The 16,627-nt window shown below is 42.3% G+C and overlaps 1 protein-coding gene across 1 annotated transcript in view; it reads right to left on the bottom strand.

Moving 5' to 3' along the window:
* LOC139371157 (splicing factor 3B subunit 3) overlaps positions 1 to 9,203 on the bottom strand; it is a 39,988-nt gene extending 30,785 nt beyond the window's left edge. The window contains exons 1-6 of the mRNA XM_071111282.1: positions 9,071 to 9,203; positions 8,379 to 8,505; positions 8,121 to 8,276; positions 4,903 to 5,073; positions 4,559 to 4,731; positions 4,093 to 4,234 (exon numbers count right to left, since the gene is read on the bottom strand). Coding sequence (XP_070967383.1) covers positions 4,093 to 4,234; positions 4,559 to 4,731; positions 4,903 to 5,073; positions 8,121 to 8,276; positions 8,379 to 8,448 — 712 coding nt within the window. The 5' untranslated portion in view covers positions 8,449 to 8,505; positions 9,071 to 9,203. The remainder of the gene's footprint in view (positions 1 to 4,092; positions 4,235 to 4,558; positions 4,732 to 4,902; positions 5,074 to 8,120; positions 8,277 to 8,378; positions 8,506 to 9,070) is intronic.
* Positions 9,204 to 16,627: the final 7,424 nt, after the last annotated feature.

Consider the following 16,627-nt stretch of genomic DNA (forward strand, 5'->3'; position numbering starts at 1 on the left):
ATCCACTGCAGTGGGCTAATGCTCACCTTTAATGGCCACTGGCACGCTGAAGAAGTGTGCTCTTCACGGATGAATCCCGGGTTTCAACTGTATCAGGCACAAGGCAGGACAGTATGTATGGCATCATGCGGGCGAGTGGTTTGCTGATGTCAAAGTTGTGAACAGAGTGCCCCATGGGGGCGGTGGGGTTATGGTATGGGCAGGCATAAGCTACGGACAACAAACACAATTGCATTTTATCGATGGCAATTTGAATGCACAGATATACCGTGACAAGATCCTCAGGCTCAATGTCGTGCCATTCAGCCGCTGCCATCACAGCATGATAATGCACGGCCCCATGTTGCAAGGTTCTGTACACAATTCCTGGTTGCTGAAAATAACCCAGTGTTTCCATGGCCTGCATACTCAAGACATGTCACCCATTGAGCGTGTTTGGATGCTCTGGATTTACGTGTATGACAGCGTGTTAGTTTCCACCAATATCCAGCAACTTCGCACAGCCAATTAAAATTTTTCAATTGACTGATTTCCTTATACATGTGACTTGTTTCAGGAAACTAGGTGTATGTCGCGCAACAGTACTTCACAGGAAAACAAACTTTTTTTTATTTATCAAAATGCGTTTTTTGGCAGAAATGCCTACTGGAACATGTGAATTTTCATGTGCCTTAATAACAAACTTGTATGCCACCAGTAAATACGAATAATTTTTTAAAATTATGAGCCTAGTTGGTGTAGCCATGGAAGAGCAGCAACCTTCCCGCTAACCATGATTGGCTGAGATAATGAATGAACTGGACATGCCGAGAGATGATTTCGGATTGGTCTGCCATGTAGCACGCTTCCGTCTATAACATGAGCTGGTCAGTATGTGTAGGTAATCCTTTCTAACAAGGATTTTTTGAAAGATATCACGTAGTAGAACTGCGTAAGTGTTGCTCTCCACTTTCTATTGGACCGAGTATTGAAAATCAGTGGAATTAGAGTGTGATAGCTAAGGAGATGGGAGAAAATCCTGGTATTTGATTGCAAAGTCGAAACGAGAACACCCAGAATTCGGATGTATAAAACACCTTTCTCCTGATTACATTTTCAAACTAAGGGCAACCATGGCATCCGTGACACAGAGGGAGAAGTGTCCATCCAAGTAAGATAGTCTAACTAGCTACATTTTCAGATATACATTTCTAATTTAGTCAGAAAGTTGTTTTCATGTCAAGTTAGTGTACTGTTAGCTAGCTAGTGTTAGCTGGCCGGCTTGCTAACTTTACATGTATGATCTCAGAGCCTTTTGCATTGCTAGTTCTAGCCTAATGTTAGCTATCTAACATTGAACCTGGTTGGTTAGCTCCCTGCAGATTCTTGCAGGGTAGTAACGTTATGAGTTGGGACCATGGTTCATTGTTTAGCTAGCTAGCTACATGTCTAAACACTATGCAAGTATGCATTTCAATAGAATGTTCATGTCACTGCGACAACTGTTGATAGACGTAGCTGGTAAATTCGCTCTGGCTATCTAATACGATTTCAGAGCACTCACCTCGGAGTGTGCCAAAGTGCAGAATAACTGACCTATTGCTGAGGGCACGACAAAGCCTATTTCCCCCCAGGAGACTGAAAATATTTGGCATGGGTCCTCAGATCCTCAATAAGTTCTACAGCTGCATCACTGCCTGGTACAGCAACTGCTAGTAGGCACTACAGAAGGTAGTACGTAGGGCCCAGTACATCAATGGGGCCAAGCTTCCTGCCACCCAGGACATCTATACCAGGCGGTGTCAGAGGAAGGCCCCAAAAATTGTCAAAGACACCAGCCTCCCTAGTCATAGACTGTTCTCTCTGCTACCACACGGCAAGCTGTACCGGAGCACCAAGTCTAGGTCCAAAGGCTTCTTAACAGCTTCTACCCCCAAGACATAATACTCCTGAACAGCTAATCAAATGGCTACCCAGACTATTTGCATTGTTCCCTCCCCCTCTTTCACGCTGCTGCTTCTCTGTTCATTATCTATGCATAGTCACTAACATTTTATTTAACTAGGCAAGTCAGTTAAGAACAAATTCTTATTTACAATGACAGCCAAACCCAGACGAGGCTGGGCCAATTGTGCGCCGCCCTAAGGGACTCCCAATCTCGGTCAGTTGTGATACAGCCTGCAATCGAACCAGGGTGTCTGTAGTGTTACCTCTAGTACTGAGATGCAGTGCCTTAGACCACTTGGGAGCCCTACATGTACATATTACCTCAATTACCTCAACTAACCCGTGCCTCCGCACATTGACTCTGTACCGGTACCCCCTGTATATAGTCTCGCTATTGTTATTTTACTGTTGCTCTTTAATTGTTATATACAGTCGGCCAAAAATAATGAACCCTTGCACTTTTTTCAAATAATGCCCAATTTCTTCCAGAAGACTGTTGAAATTAAAACATATTTTGGTATCCACATATGTATATCCTCGGTATGCAGTTGTACAAAACAAACTAATCTGAATCATTTACTAAATCTTAGCTAATTCCAGAAAGAAATCCTAAAATGGCCTTGACAATATTATTGGCACTGTCTAGAAGTATTTCGATTTCAAGCAGGTGATTATCATTTACTTTGGAATTGAACTCCCCTGTTGTGAGTTGGAGGTGCATGCAGTATAAAAATCACATATTCAACCAGATTGAATAGAGAAAAGGACTCATTCTCCTGTTTTGTGTCACTGTGTGTACCGCAATGAGCATGGACAAAATAACGAAAACCAGAGAATTATCTGAGGTCAGACAAGACGAACCGCCCTTTCTGTCTCTGCCTGGCCGGTTCCCCTCTCTCCACTGGGATTCTCTGCTTCTGACCCTATTATGGGGGGCTGAGTCACTGGCTTACTAGTGCTCTTCCATGCTGTCCCTAGGAGGGGTGCGTCACTTGAGTGGGTTGAGTCACTGACGTGATCTTCCTGTCCGGGTTGGCACCCCACTCGGGTTCATGCAGTGGGGGAGATCTTCGTGGGGTATACTCGGCCTTGTCTCAGGGTAGTAAGTTGGTCGTTGAAGATATCCCTCTAGTGGTGTGGGGGCTGTTCTTTGGCAAAGTAGGTAGGGTTATATCCTGCCTGGTTGGCCCTGTCCGGGGTTATGGTCGGACGGGGCCACAGTGTCTCCCGACGCCTCCTGTAATTATGCTGCAATTGTTTGTGTCGAGGGGGGGCTAGGGTCAATCTGTTATATCTGGAGTATTTCTCCTGTCTTATCCGGTGTCCTGTGTGAATTTAAGCTCTCTCTCAGCCCTAGGACCATTCCCCAGGACTATTATTTGACCCTGCTGGTCATCTATGAACATTTGAACATATTGGCCATGTACTGTTATAATCTCCTCCCGGCACAGCCAGAAGAAGACTGGCCACCCCTCAGAGCCTGGTTCCTCTCTAGGTTTCTTCCTAGGTTCCTGCCTTTCTAGAGAGTTGTGTCTGGAAGTAGCTAGCAAACTTGCCAATATTAGCCAGTTAGCTTGGGTTCTTGACTGGTCAGAATGCTTGGATCAACCCTACTCCTCGGCCAGAGCGTCCAGTGTGCGCTCTGAACACTCAGAGCGAAACGCTATGAATTTATGAACGGATAAACTGACAACGCTCTGAGTTTCCGAACACCCAGAGCACACTCTGACACTCCAGATTAAATTTACAAACACACCTGTAGTATAAACCAGCCTTTAGTTTTGACATTTTTGGTTGTTTAGTACATAGCCTCATATGTGAATCCTTACAGAGATGGGTGAGGCTAAAGCTTTAGAGGGTGTGAACAATACTGAATGGGCTTAGACAAAGAGCCCTCCAGTAGGTGTACCAAAACATTCAAGGGTCATTTTATCAAAAGTGAGGTTACAAGTTAATCAACTTTCAAACCAGAATTACTTTCCCTTGTTCCTCAACTGTAATGTGTGATATACTATTTTTGAGTGCTGAGTCTCTCATATGCAATGTAATTCCCCCCCCCCGCTATATTGGACCAAATCGAGCTGGTCGGTCACATATGAACTGTAACGTCGGTAAAAAAAAATGCTGCATGTTGCGTTTACATTATTGTTCAGTGTAGCTAGCTACCTGTAATGAGGAAGTTGCCGTGCTCCTCCAGGGCCTCGCTGTACTTGCGCACAACGTGGTTCAGACCCAGGTCCAGCTCATAGAAGGTCAGGGTTTGCTGGGTGTTGGCTGCAGCCTCGCCAGTGGGGTCATTGTCAGCTTCCTGGAAGGAGGGAGAGGTCATAGGCCACACACAGTGAGTCAGTGGAAATTAAGAGAACAGGATGAGGATTTACAGGACATCTTTAGTAGCAAAGCAGCTACAACAGTGGGATTGTGTTGGAATCAGGCGTTTAAGCTCCCTACAGTGGTTTGTCAGAGAAGAGACATGAAGACTCATCAATTCAATAGCACTTGGGTGTATAGAGAATAAAACAGAAGCACATCTGAGCCTGTGTGTAAACATAGATTAGGTCCATTTATTTAGTACGTAACAAGAGTGCATGAGCAAATTCACAAATCATAGCAGTCAGTGCTAGGCTCTCACCTCATAGTCCATCTCCAGACAGGCAAACATGGGGTTTTCAAAGCCCACATCAACTCCTACCACATGGTAGACCAGCGTGTTGGCCTTGTGAGCCTCCAGGGGAGAGGAGATGGTGAGACGCGCTGCTGCATCTCTGTTCAGGATGTACACCAGCTTCTGCTTCTCAATGGCACCTGGAAACACAGAGGTAATTAGCAAACTACAACAGACAAAAAACATGTCCATTGCAACAGGGCATTCTGTCATCGAGCCAAGGATTTGTCAACTTGAAATTTTGTTTAATTTTCAAACCATTACCAACTCTCTCCACAACATAATATCTCTCAGTTCTCTGAGCTCTTTACCTATCATGACTGCTCTGCCCTTAGGGTCGACGGCGAGGAACTGTCCAGGGACGATGCGACGACATCCACTCTTGCCAAAGGTCTCCTGGTGGATCTTCTCAAACATGTTCTTGGAGGGGTGGTACTCAAGGATCACGATGCGGCCTGAGTCACTGCCCACCACAATATAGTCTGTGGATCAAAAGCACAAATGTCTCAAATTTAAAATAAGAGCTTTTCAACCACACACATAAAACTTGCATCTACTTCACACTAGGATTGGGCGATGTCAACATTGGTCCTATCGTGATTAAGTATCGATAAAACACTGCGATATACGATGTTATCGCCTACTATTGGCCCCTCAAAAAATATATTATAATTATTTTAAACCGGCTAAAACGACCATTGAGCTATAGCGGGAAAATGTATTGCTACAACTGGATGAATCATGACGAAAGACAATGTTGTTGAACAGACTCAACTTTTCAAATATCCTTTCTGGTGGAAGAGCTTCAGCATGGAGCAGGTTTGTATCTGTGTGAACTGGGACAATTTTCGCTTCCAGGAACTGTGTACAGATCCGTGCGACATAGGACTGTGCATTATCATGCCGAAACATGAGTTATCATGTTTGTCCCCAGCGCCGGGGTAATGATCTTTTAACCAGGTGAATGGATTATCTTGGCAAAGGAGAAATGCTCACTAACAGGGATGTAAACAAATTTGTGCACAACATTGAGAAATAAATGTTGTGCATATGGAACATTTATTTTATTTCAGCCCATTTTACATGTTGCGTTTATATTTTTGTTCAGCATAGTTAATAGACCAATAAGAAAGAGTTCCATACCTCTCTGCCAATAACAGTTTTCCCCTCCCCACTCAGACAACTCCCACAGACAGTCCTGGCAAAAGTCTTGCTTGAGGAATTGCTCAATAACACTTTACTTAACCTCACTAGGGTAGGTGGCACTATTTTCACCTCCGGATGAAACGCGTGCCCAAAGTAAACTGCCTGCTACTCAGGCCCAGAAGCTAGGACATGCATATAACTAGTAGATTTGGATAGAAAACACTCCAAAGTTTCTAAAACTGTTAAAATAATGTCTGAGTATAACATAACTGAAATGGCAGGCGAAAACCCGAAGAAAATCCATCCAGGAAGTGCCATTATTTTGAAATGGCTGTTTTTCCAATGAAAGCCTATCCACCATTTATAGGGATAGGATCCAGTTTCCATTCCCTATGGCTTCCACTAGTTGTGAACAGTCTTTAGACATTGTTTCAGGCTTTTATTCTGAAAAATGAGGGAGAATGACACATTTGAATGAGTGGATAGTGGGATGTCCCCAGAGCCGTTTCCTTTGCGCGACCGAGATCGCGCCTTTCTTGTTTTTCTTTTATATTGACGACGCCATTGTCCGGTTGAAATATTATCGATTATCTAGGCTAAAAACAACCTGAGGATTGATTATAAACATCGGTTGACATGTTTCTACAAAATTTAAGGATACTATTTGGAATTTGTGTCTGCCCGTTGTGACTGCATTTGAGTCATTGGATTACTGAACAAAACGCACCAACAAAATGTAGGTTTTTGGATATAAAGAGGGACTTTATCGAACAAATAGAACATTATTGTGTAACTGGTTATCTTGTGAGTGCAACCAATTGAAGATCAAAGGTAAGTGATTAATTTTATTGCTATTTCTGACTTTCGTGACTAATATACTTGACTGGTAACTTGTATGTAATGTTGTGTGCTGAGCGCTGTCCTCAGATAATCGCATGGTTTGCTTTCACCGTACAGCCTTTTTGAAATCTGACACAGAGGCTGGATTAACAACAAGTTAAGCTTTATTTTGATGTATTACACTTGTGATTTCATGAAAGTTAAATATGTACAATAATTTAATTTGTATTTGGCGCTCTGCAATTTCACCGGATGTTGGCCAGGTGGGACGCTATCATCCCACACCTCCTAGAGAGGTTAACACCAGTGTCATGTTATAATAACCTGCTATAATATGACCATAACACTGTCATGACACACAGTATATTTACACCTGTTGTGACATATATTGCTTGATTTTATGGCTGGTTATGACACCTACATAAGAGTGTCAAAACCTACCACACATTGTTTTATTTATTGAGCATGTTAAATGCTCATTGTAATTGCGCACACATTGATGTCAGACATGCCCCGTTGCTGATGACAGGGATGAATGCAGGAGCAGATTGCAGTACAAGACACCCTCTTTTTGACTGATATAAGGGATTGTACATAATAGGCCTATCTTCCGTATGATTATGGTGGTCATAGCGCGTCTTGAGTGTCATAAAGTATATTTTCTTAGTCCAAGTAAAGTGACACAGAATGATCATAATGCTTCATGACAGTGTTAAAGCGTATTTTCTACAAGTTATAAAAAACAGACTGAAAAAAAAACATGACTAAAAGGATTCATTACAACAAAAACAAAGGACTCAAGAGAAACTTAACGAAAGGAAACTTCTTGGCAGGTGAAAATATATTGGTCATGACAGTGTTATGACCATATTATGAACTGCTTATGAACCGTGTAATTAACATGTTGACGACACTGATTACCAATTGCTAAGAAGCTAAATATATATATGGTCTAATGCCGCAGTTATAGCAATATCAAGTCATTTCTGGTTAATAAGGAAGTACCTTACTGTGATAGTATTTTTATTTGGTACCCTTTCCCAGATCTGTGCCGACACAAACCTGTCTCGGAGCTCTACGACAATTCCTGCGACCTCTGACATGCACGGTCAACTGTGGGACCTTATATAGACAGGTGTGTGCCTTTCCAAATAATGTCCAATCAATTGAATTTACCACAGGTGGACCAGTCAAGTTATAGAAACATCTCAAGGGAGATCAATGAAAACAAGATGCACCGGAGCTCAATTTCAAGTCTCATGGCATAGGGTCTGAATAAGTATGCAAGTAAGGCATTTGTTTTTTATTTCTAATACATTAGCAAACATGTCTAAAAACCTGTTTTCGCTTTGTCATTATGGGGTATTGTGTGTAGATTGATTAAATTGTTTTCCTCATCATTTTAGAAAAATGCTGTAACGTAACAAAATGTGGGAAAAGTCAAGGGGTCTGAATACTTTCTAAATGCACTGTATATACAGCAAAAAGCAATCCCCAGTGTACATGCTGACACACACACATACATCTCATAACACACACACACCTTTAGTTCCTCCTGTCAGCCTGAAGGCCATGAGGGAGCGAATGATGCCAAACACCTCCATGGTAAGCAGGGTGTGAACCTTCCCTGTGTTGGCATCTGGACGCAGCAGCTCAATTATCTTCCCCCTGGAAACAACTATCTCCTGCATCTTGGTTCCTGCAAGGCAAGACAACAATGATAACCATACCAGATCACAGGTTACATTATCCATGTTATATAGACTCAGGGATGAGACCCCAAGAGAATAATGTTATGTACCTGAGAAGTTTCCATGGATGGCGTGGGTGATGCCAGTGGCACGCTGCAGGGTCAGGTTATACAGAAACATAGTGTCTGTTTCTCTACCTTCAGGTGCAGGTCAAAGAGGCCACAGCAACACCAGGTTCTGAGGAAGAAAGGAGTACATTTTTTGCATTGCCGCAAACATCCGTGTTATAACATAGCTAACTTAGTGCGGTAGCTAGCTAACTATTGCACAGTGATGTTATTGTGGATACTGCACACATTATATACCCGCAAGCAAAAACATTGTCAACTCAGTTGATGATAGCTAGCTACACAACATAGACTACAAAGGCGCTTTCAAAGACACGGGTGCCGCTGCTAGTTAGCTACTACGTAGAGCCCAGCCTAGCCAACTGTGTAAAGTTGATTCTACACAAACCCATCGGTCGTTGTTGCAACCAGCCAGGTCCAACATAACCGCAATAACAACAGTAACGTTGGCCCACCATTACAAAATATTTTAACGAAATAGACCATGTAACTTTGCAAAACAAGGCTTGCTTGCTCGAGTTAGCTACCCTAGCACTCGCAGTTGTTTCATTCAATCACTCCGTATACCCACAAGCGCCCATCTTCAAAATTGAGGAAGACGTAAAAAAAAACATATTGATATATATTTTGTTTTCTATGTTGTATTGTGCGGATATTGTATGAAAATGATTTACCGATGTATCAGTTAGGATGAAACTGATATCAACTAGATTATGAATTTCAGTCACACCGTCAACTTGTTGATACTTCTGCAGACAAACGCTTTCCTGTCGATCGTGGGTCCTCTTCACGATCTGCGACGTCATCAAAAATTGGTCCACAATGTGCCTGAGACCAAGCTACACAATTATATGGGAATAGCACGAAACTCAAAGCGATTACGCCATATAAGTTATGTTTGATTTATCTAAAATAGAAAATGTAAATTTTACTTGTCTTGAAATTATCAGAAAAATATAATGAAAAGGCGCAATGAATTACAGTTGACGAGCTATTCCAATAGGTGGCGACAATGCCTATGCTTTGCTTAGGTTGGACAAAAGGTGCAGGTGCAGCCGTGCAGGGAATAAGTCAGTGTGGACTGCAGATTCAGAGAGAGATCATTTCTGATTGTACATTTTTTATTGTATATTTCACTTGCTTTGGCAATGTAAACATGTTTCCCATGCCAATAAAGCCTTATGGATTTAATTTAATTGAGACATTTCCTCCTAAAATCATCCATAACGTGTTAGAATAAAGTCACCATAGCTCACAGAAACGACATGATGTAAAGATTCTGAACTGAAATATGTCTAGCAGCATATATATTTTTGGGATAAGTTCATGTGCATAATAAAGAGTCCCCTACAGCAGTGGTTCCCAAACTTTTCATAGTCCCATACCCATTCGAACATTCAACCTCCAGCTGCGTACCACCTCTATCACCAAGGTCAGCGCACTCTCCAATGTTGTTTATTGCCATTATTGTAAGCCTGCCACACACTATACGATACATTTATTAAACATATGAATGAGTGTGAGTTTTTGTCACAACCCGGCTCGTGGGAACTGACAAAGAGCTCTAATAGGTCCAGGGCACAAGTAATAATATAATAATAATCAATCATTTTGCTCTTTATTTAAACATCTTACATATAAAACCTTATTTGTTCAATGAAAATGGCTCACCATATGTTAATGAGAAGGGTGTGCTTGAAAGGATGCACATAACTCTGCAATGGTTGGGTTTTATTGGAGAGTCTCAGTCTTAAATAATTTTCCACACACAGTCTGTGCCTGTATTTAGTTTGCATGCTAGTGAGGGCCGAGAATCCACTCTCACATAGGTATGTGGTTGGAAAGGGCAACAGTGTCTTAAAAGCTAGATTTGCCAAGGCAAGATACTCTCAGCCCAATCCAGAAATCTGGCAGTGACTTTTGATTCAATTCAATTTTCACAGAACCGCTTGTTGCAATTTCGATGAGGCTCTCTTGTTCAGATATCGGTAAGTGGACTGGAGGCAGGGCATGAAAGGGATAACAAATCCAGTTGTTTGTGTCATCCGTCTCAGGAAAGTACCTGCGTAATTGCGCATGCAACTCACTCAGGTTCTTCACTATATCACATTTGACATTGTCCGTGAGCTTGAGTTCATTTGCACACAAAAAAATCCTACAATAATGGAAAGACCTGTGTGTTGTCCTTAATAAAGCAGACAGCGAAGAGCTCCAACTTCTTAATCATAGCCTCAATTTTGTCCTTCACATTGAATATAGTTGCAGAGAGTCCCTGTAATCCTAGATTTAGATCATTCAGGCGAGAAAAAACATCACCCATATAGGCCAGTCGTGTGAGAAACTCATCATCATGCAAGCGGTCAGACAAGTGAAAATTATGGTCAGAAAATAAAACTTTACTGAAAAGCTTGTCTCTCAATTTTAAAAAAACATGTCAATACTTTGCCTCTTAATAACAAGCGCACTCTGTATGTTGTAAAAGTGTTACATAGTCACTGCCCATATCATTGCATAATGCAGAAAATACACGTGTGTTCAGGGGCCTTGCTTTAACAAAGTTAACCATTTTCACAGAAGTGTCCAAAACGTTTTTTAAGCTGTCAGGCATTCCCTTGGCAGCAAGAGCCTCTCGGTGGATGCTGCAGCATACCCAAGTGGTGTCGGGAGCAACTGCTTGCATGCGCGTTACCACTCCACTATCTCTCCCTGTAATGGCTTTTGCGCCATCAGTAAAGATACTAACACATCTTGACCACCAAAGTCCATTTGATGTCACAAAGCTGTCCAGTACTTAAAAAATATCCTCTCCTGTTGTCCTGGTTTCCAGTGGTATGCAGAAGTGGATGTCTTCCATAATTGACCCCCCATAAACGTAACGGACATATACCAGGAGCTGTGCCAAGCCAGCCACGTCTGTTGACTCATTCAGCTGTAACATATAATTCACTGGCTTGTATCTAAAGCAGTAATTGTTTCAAAACATCTCCTGCCATGTCACTGATGCGTCATGGAACAGTGTTGTTTGATGGAGACGTTGTCTGTATAGTTTGTGTTGGCCTTTTCCCCCAGCATTGTCACAGCCATATCTGCAGCAGCAGGAAGAATTAAGTCCTCCACAATAGTATGGGGATTGCCTGTCCAAGCCATTCGGTAGCTCACCATATAAGACGCTTCTAGCCCCTTCTTATTAATGGTATCTGCTTTGATACATGTCTTACTACTCGGAAATCGTCTTAATTCTCGCTCAAAATACTCCCGTGGCTTATTTTTCAAATTGGCATGTTTTGTTTCTAAATGTCTGCGCAAGAGTGAAAGTTTAATCGAGTTGTGAGATAGTACTTTTGCACATATAACACGCTGAGTAAAGGTACTACTCTCAATATAAGTGAACCCCAAATCAATGTAGTTCTCATCATATCTGCGCCTCTTCGATGGTCTAACGTTCCTGTCTGTTGTTCGGTGCTTTCCTGGGTAAGGGGACAGTAGCTCTTCCAATGCATCAGATTAACAACTATCTATGCTATCTGGGCTAACAACAAATTTAGAATTACTGATGCTAGCATTGGATGTGCTCGTGGAAGCAGAACAACTTGTGTTGTCGACAGGTGCAGGTGATAGTACTGCTGATAGTAGCAGTACTACCAGTAGAACTACCAGTAGAACTGGTATGTGTCTCTATGGACGCGGGCCTAATTTCTTAAACCATTTATACATTATCGAGCAAACGGAATGAGCAGCAGCTACGTTTGGCTACACAATTCTCTAGCGGAATTCCAACTAACTGTCCGTATGTAGCCTACATTCCCGCTAGAGTAACGATTAATGTGATTGGATGTTATTATTTGACTAAGCTACCTGTATTTGACATTGTGTTGTTATTTCACTGAACACTAGATGGTTTAATTTTGTTTTTGGCAGTGAAACGAGGCTACTCAGGCAAGATAAAAAACTCACCCAAATATATAGCCCCGTTGGAAAATATATGAACTGTTTGAAAATGTTTAGAGAAAAATAAAAAATCATATATATCTATATAGGGAGTTCTGAGGTAGCGGGACGCATGAGAAAAGAAAAAGCACCTTTATAATAAAGCATTACATGCATATCATTGTATTTGCGTAGTGGCACAGAGCAGTAGAGTAGAGGCACTTATTGAAGTTGCACACATAGGGAACATTTTTAGTAGCCTGGGGTCCGGGAAAATGTTGGCCTTTATAAACACATTTCATACAATTCTTCGTAATCTTACATGACCGGAGACTTTGGCAGAATCCCTTTTAATACCACACAAATTATCGAAATGGCAGGCTACTTTGACACAGACAAATTGATAATCTGAGATCAATAAAAACGACCTTGTCTTGAATCCATCAATAGCCTAGGCCTAGGTGTGTGGAGACATATCGTACACTATATGAGGAGGGTATTATAGTCATAAAAATGCTTTTCAGTTTCACTGACTCATCCAATGATGCTCAGCTGGTGATGGCTGATGTACTCGTGCCAAAAGCCTCTCTCTCTCTTTTTGTAAAACAATATTTGGAAGTTTATCAAATATTTTGGCAGCCTACATGTAACAGTTTAGCTTTCGTCCCTCTCCTCACCTTGAACCAGGGACCCTCTACACATCAACAACAGCCACCCACAAAGCATCGTTACCCATCGCTCCACAAAAACCACCTGACTTGCAGAGCAAGGGGAACAACTACTTCAAGGTCTCAGAGCAAGTGACGTCAACGATTAAAATGCTATTAGTAACCATTTCACATCGGTTACACTCACCCCCCTTTTCTGCAGCAACCAGTGATCCGGGTCACGGCACCAATGTAACAGTATAGCTTCCGTCCCTCTCCTCGCCCCTACCTGGACTCGAACCAGTCTCCCTCAAAGCATCATTACCCATCTCGCCACAAAAGCCACGGCCCTTGTAGAGCAGGGGGAACAACTACTTCAAGGTCTCCGAGCGAGTGACGTCACCAATTGAAACGCTATAAGTGCGCACCCTGCTAACTAGCTAGCCATTTCACATCGGTTACAAACAGCAGTCTTCTCTTTTCAGCAGGAGCCATTTTCTTTCCAACCGGTGTTTTCCCTCGATTGTATTTGAAATATTGCGAAAGGCCTGTTTTGTCTGGGTGCTGTTTTTTCACTGACAGATTTGCATCGCGTTCCTGACTGTAGGCTATTCCTTGTTATAAACTGAGGGGTTCGAGCCCTGAATGCTGATTGGCTGACAGCCGTATACCACCGGTATGACAAAACCTGTATTTTTATTGCTCTAATTACGTTGGCAACCAGTTTATAATAGCAATAAAGCACCTCGGGGTTTGTAGTATATGGCCAATATACCACGGCTAAGGGCTGTATCCAAGCACTCCGCTTTGCGTTGTGCTAAAGAACAGCCATTAGCCATGGTATATTGGCCACATACCACATCCCCTCGAGCCTTATTGCTATTATAAACTGGTTGCTAACGTAATTAGAGCAATAAAAACACGTTTTGTCATACCGGTGGTATACAGCTGTCAGCAGTGACGACAAGCGGATAAGAGGCTATCTGTAATTTTGATTAAAACATTAATGAGCGAGAGATGACGGAGGTAGTCAATATAACTATTTGTTCAGCACTTTTGAAATGTATAGCGATAGAATTCAGAACATGGGCCGTTCTTACATATAAACAGACAATGAAAACTCGAGTTCCCAGTTGTCTTGAACTCACAGTTAGCCACTGATACCTTCCCAAACCACTCATTGTTGAATTTGGCCGATGAGCACCAAGACGTCTTATCTCTAATTTCTTTTCATATGACAAGGATTGAAAAGAAGTAGATTGTCGACCTGATTAATGGTGACGACTGCTCGCTTGCTAGCTAAGATTTTGAAAGTATGATGTTGACATGATCAGTCCAATCAAAGCTACTGTAGATATGTGATTTCATGTCATTCTATCTGTGGCCAATGACCTTGAGCCTTCTTGGATGGGACACTTCTAATATAACTCTATGGCAGAACCACAAGGGGCAAACATTTTCAAGCTCTAACCTTAGTACGTCATCCCCAATTCTGTCCCATGAGTGACAGAAAACTGAGCCAATCAGGCGCAACGCTCTCTATTTTCTGCTGGCTAGCCCCACCACCACAGAAAGCTGCATTTTGGAGCTGCCTTAATCAAGAAAACAAGAGACCATGTTTGTATGCGGCTTTATTAATAACTAAATGACATTTTCTTAACATTGTTTGCAAACTGTTATGTGACACGTATTAATGCCAAAATAACAAGCAAGCCACCCCCCCTAAAAAAGTATATATATATATTTTTTTTACTTAAAAGTCTGAGGCTTAGCCCCACTTGCCTTAAATGACGGGTCGCCACTCTATGAGAGACATAATGATGCGCTTCTCACACAGCCAGCGCCAAGCGATGGTCTCATACATAGGTTACAATATTTTGCCAACCATAAACCACCCATAAACCAGACCCAACCCAAATCAACTCTTATAATATTAGGCCCTGGCTTAAAAATCTACTTTTTTACATACGTCATTTTGTGGGGCAACTCGAATGAACTAATAGGCAACTCGAATGAACATTGATCGCTTCTATTCAAATTTTTACATTGCAAAAAGTTACAATTATTTTTCATGCCACAAGAGGTACAGGATTCGGCCAAACAGGTTCCGAAACAAAACAGTTCAAAAAGGAGAGCTGCCACAGGATCCGGCTCTAATTAAGCACTGATGTGCTACAGATAAGCATGTGCAGGGTAGTATAGATCTTGCACAAGCGTTTAATCATATTCAGTCATCTGGCATATGTGCACATGCCTGTATTTTCGACACGGTGGTCGTGCCTTATTATGACAATAGGACAGTTCCCTTGAAGCACACCACTATGGTTTTGCTGAATTCACCCAGCTGAGGCTATTGTGTTGAAATGGATTTATGACCAGAAGGACTACAAATCCCAAAGCCATTTTAGAGGTTTTGAGAAATGTGGATTACCATTCTCCTAGCAGCAGGGTATATTATATTTTATATTTCAAAATAAAAGACCCCCTGCAAAGACCTGCTAAACTGGGAATATAATTGTTTTTCCACCTTTGTAAAAAATATGATAATTTCACCTACTTGTATTTTTTTTTTGTTAACCCCTTTTTCTCCAATTTCGTGGTATCCAATTGATATTTACAGTCTTGTCTCGTCGCTGCAACTCTAGTACGGACTCGGGAGAGGTGAAGGTAGAGAGCCGTGCATCCTCCGAAACACAACCCAAACCAACCAAGCTGCACTGCTTCTTGACACAATGCCTGCTTAACCCAGAAGCCAGCCACACCAATGTGTCAGAGGAAACACCATACACCTGGCAACCATGTCAGCATGCATGCGCCCCGCCCGCCATAAGAGTCGCTAGAGCGCGATGGGACAAGGACATCCCTGCCGGCCAAACCCTCCCCTAACCTGGACGCTCGGCCAATTGTGCTCCACCCCATGGTTCTCCCGGTCACGGCCAGCTGCAACAGACTGCACTGGAACCAGGATTTCTAGTGGCATAGCTAGTACTGCGGAGTACCTTAGACCACTACACCACTCCATACATTTATTTTATTATTTATACCAGCATTTCTTTAGAAAGTTTTAGTTTACACCAATACTGGTATGTTGACTTGGGACTACTGTCACACCCTGAATTTCACCTGTCCTTGTGCTTGTCTCCACCCTCTCCAGGTGTCACCCATTTTCCCCTGGGTATTTATACCTGTGTTTTCTGTCTGTCTGTGCCAGTTCGTCTTGTTTTGTCCAGTCAACTAGCGTGTTACTCCGTGCTCCTGTTTTTTCCTAGTCCTCCTGGTTCTGACCCTCGCCTGTCTTTACCTCAAGCCTGCCTGCCACTCTGTACCTCCTGGACTCTGACCTTGTTATGATCTTTTGCCTGTCCACGACCATTCTCTTGCCTGCCCCTTGGATACTAATAAATATCAGAGACTCAAACCATATTCCTCCCATGTCTGCATCTGGGTCTCGCCCTGTGCCCTCATAACTACATGTCGACTGCATGACTTTACTACAATCATGTGATAGCTTTTGATTGCAGGCGACTGGAAATGTCTGCAGTTCCTCCTCACTAACTGCAACTTGAAGTTGGAACCAAAGCATTGTGGAAGACAACCTCCTGTTTTATTGGAAGAAAAAAAGCACTGCATGCTGATAAATGGTTGATTTCGCCATCT

This window comes from Oncorhynchus clarkii, chromosome 2 (genome assembly GCF_045791955.1).
Source record: "Oncorhynchus clarkii lewisi isolate Uvic-CL-2024 chromosome 2, UVic_Ocla_1.0, whole genome shotgun sequence".
In the NCBI taxonomy this organism is placed as follows: domain Eukaryota; kingdom Metazoa; phylum Chordata; class Actinopteri; order Salmoniformes; family Salmonidae; genus Oncorhynchus; species Oncorhynchus clarkii.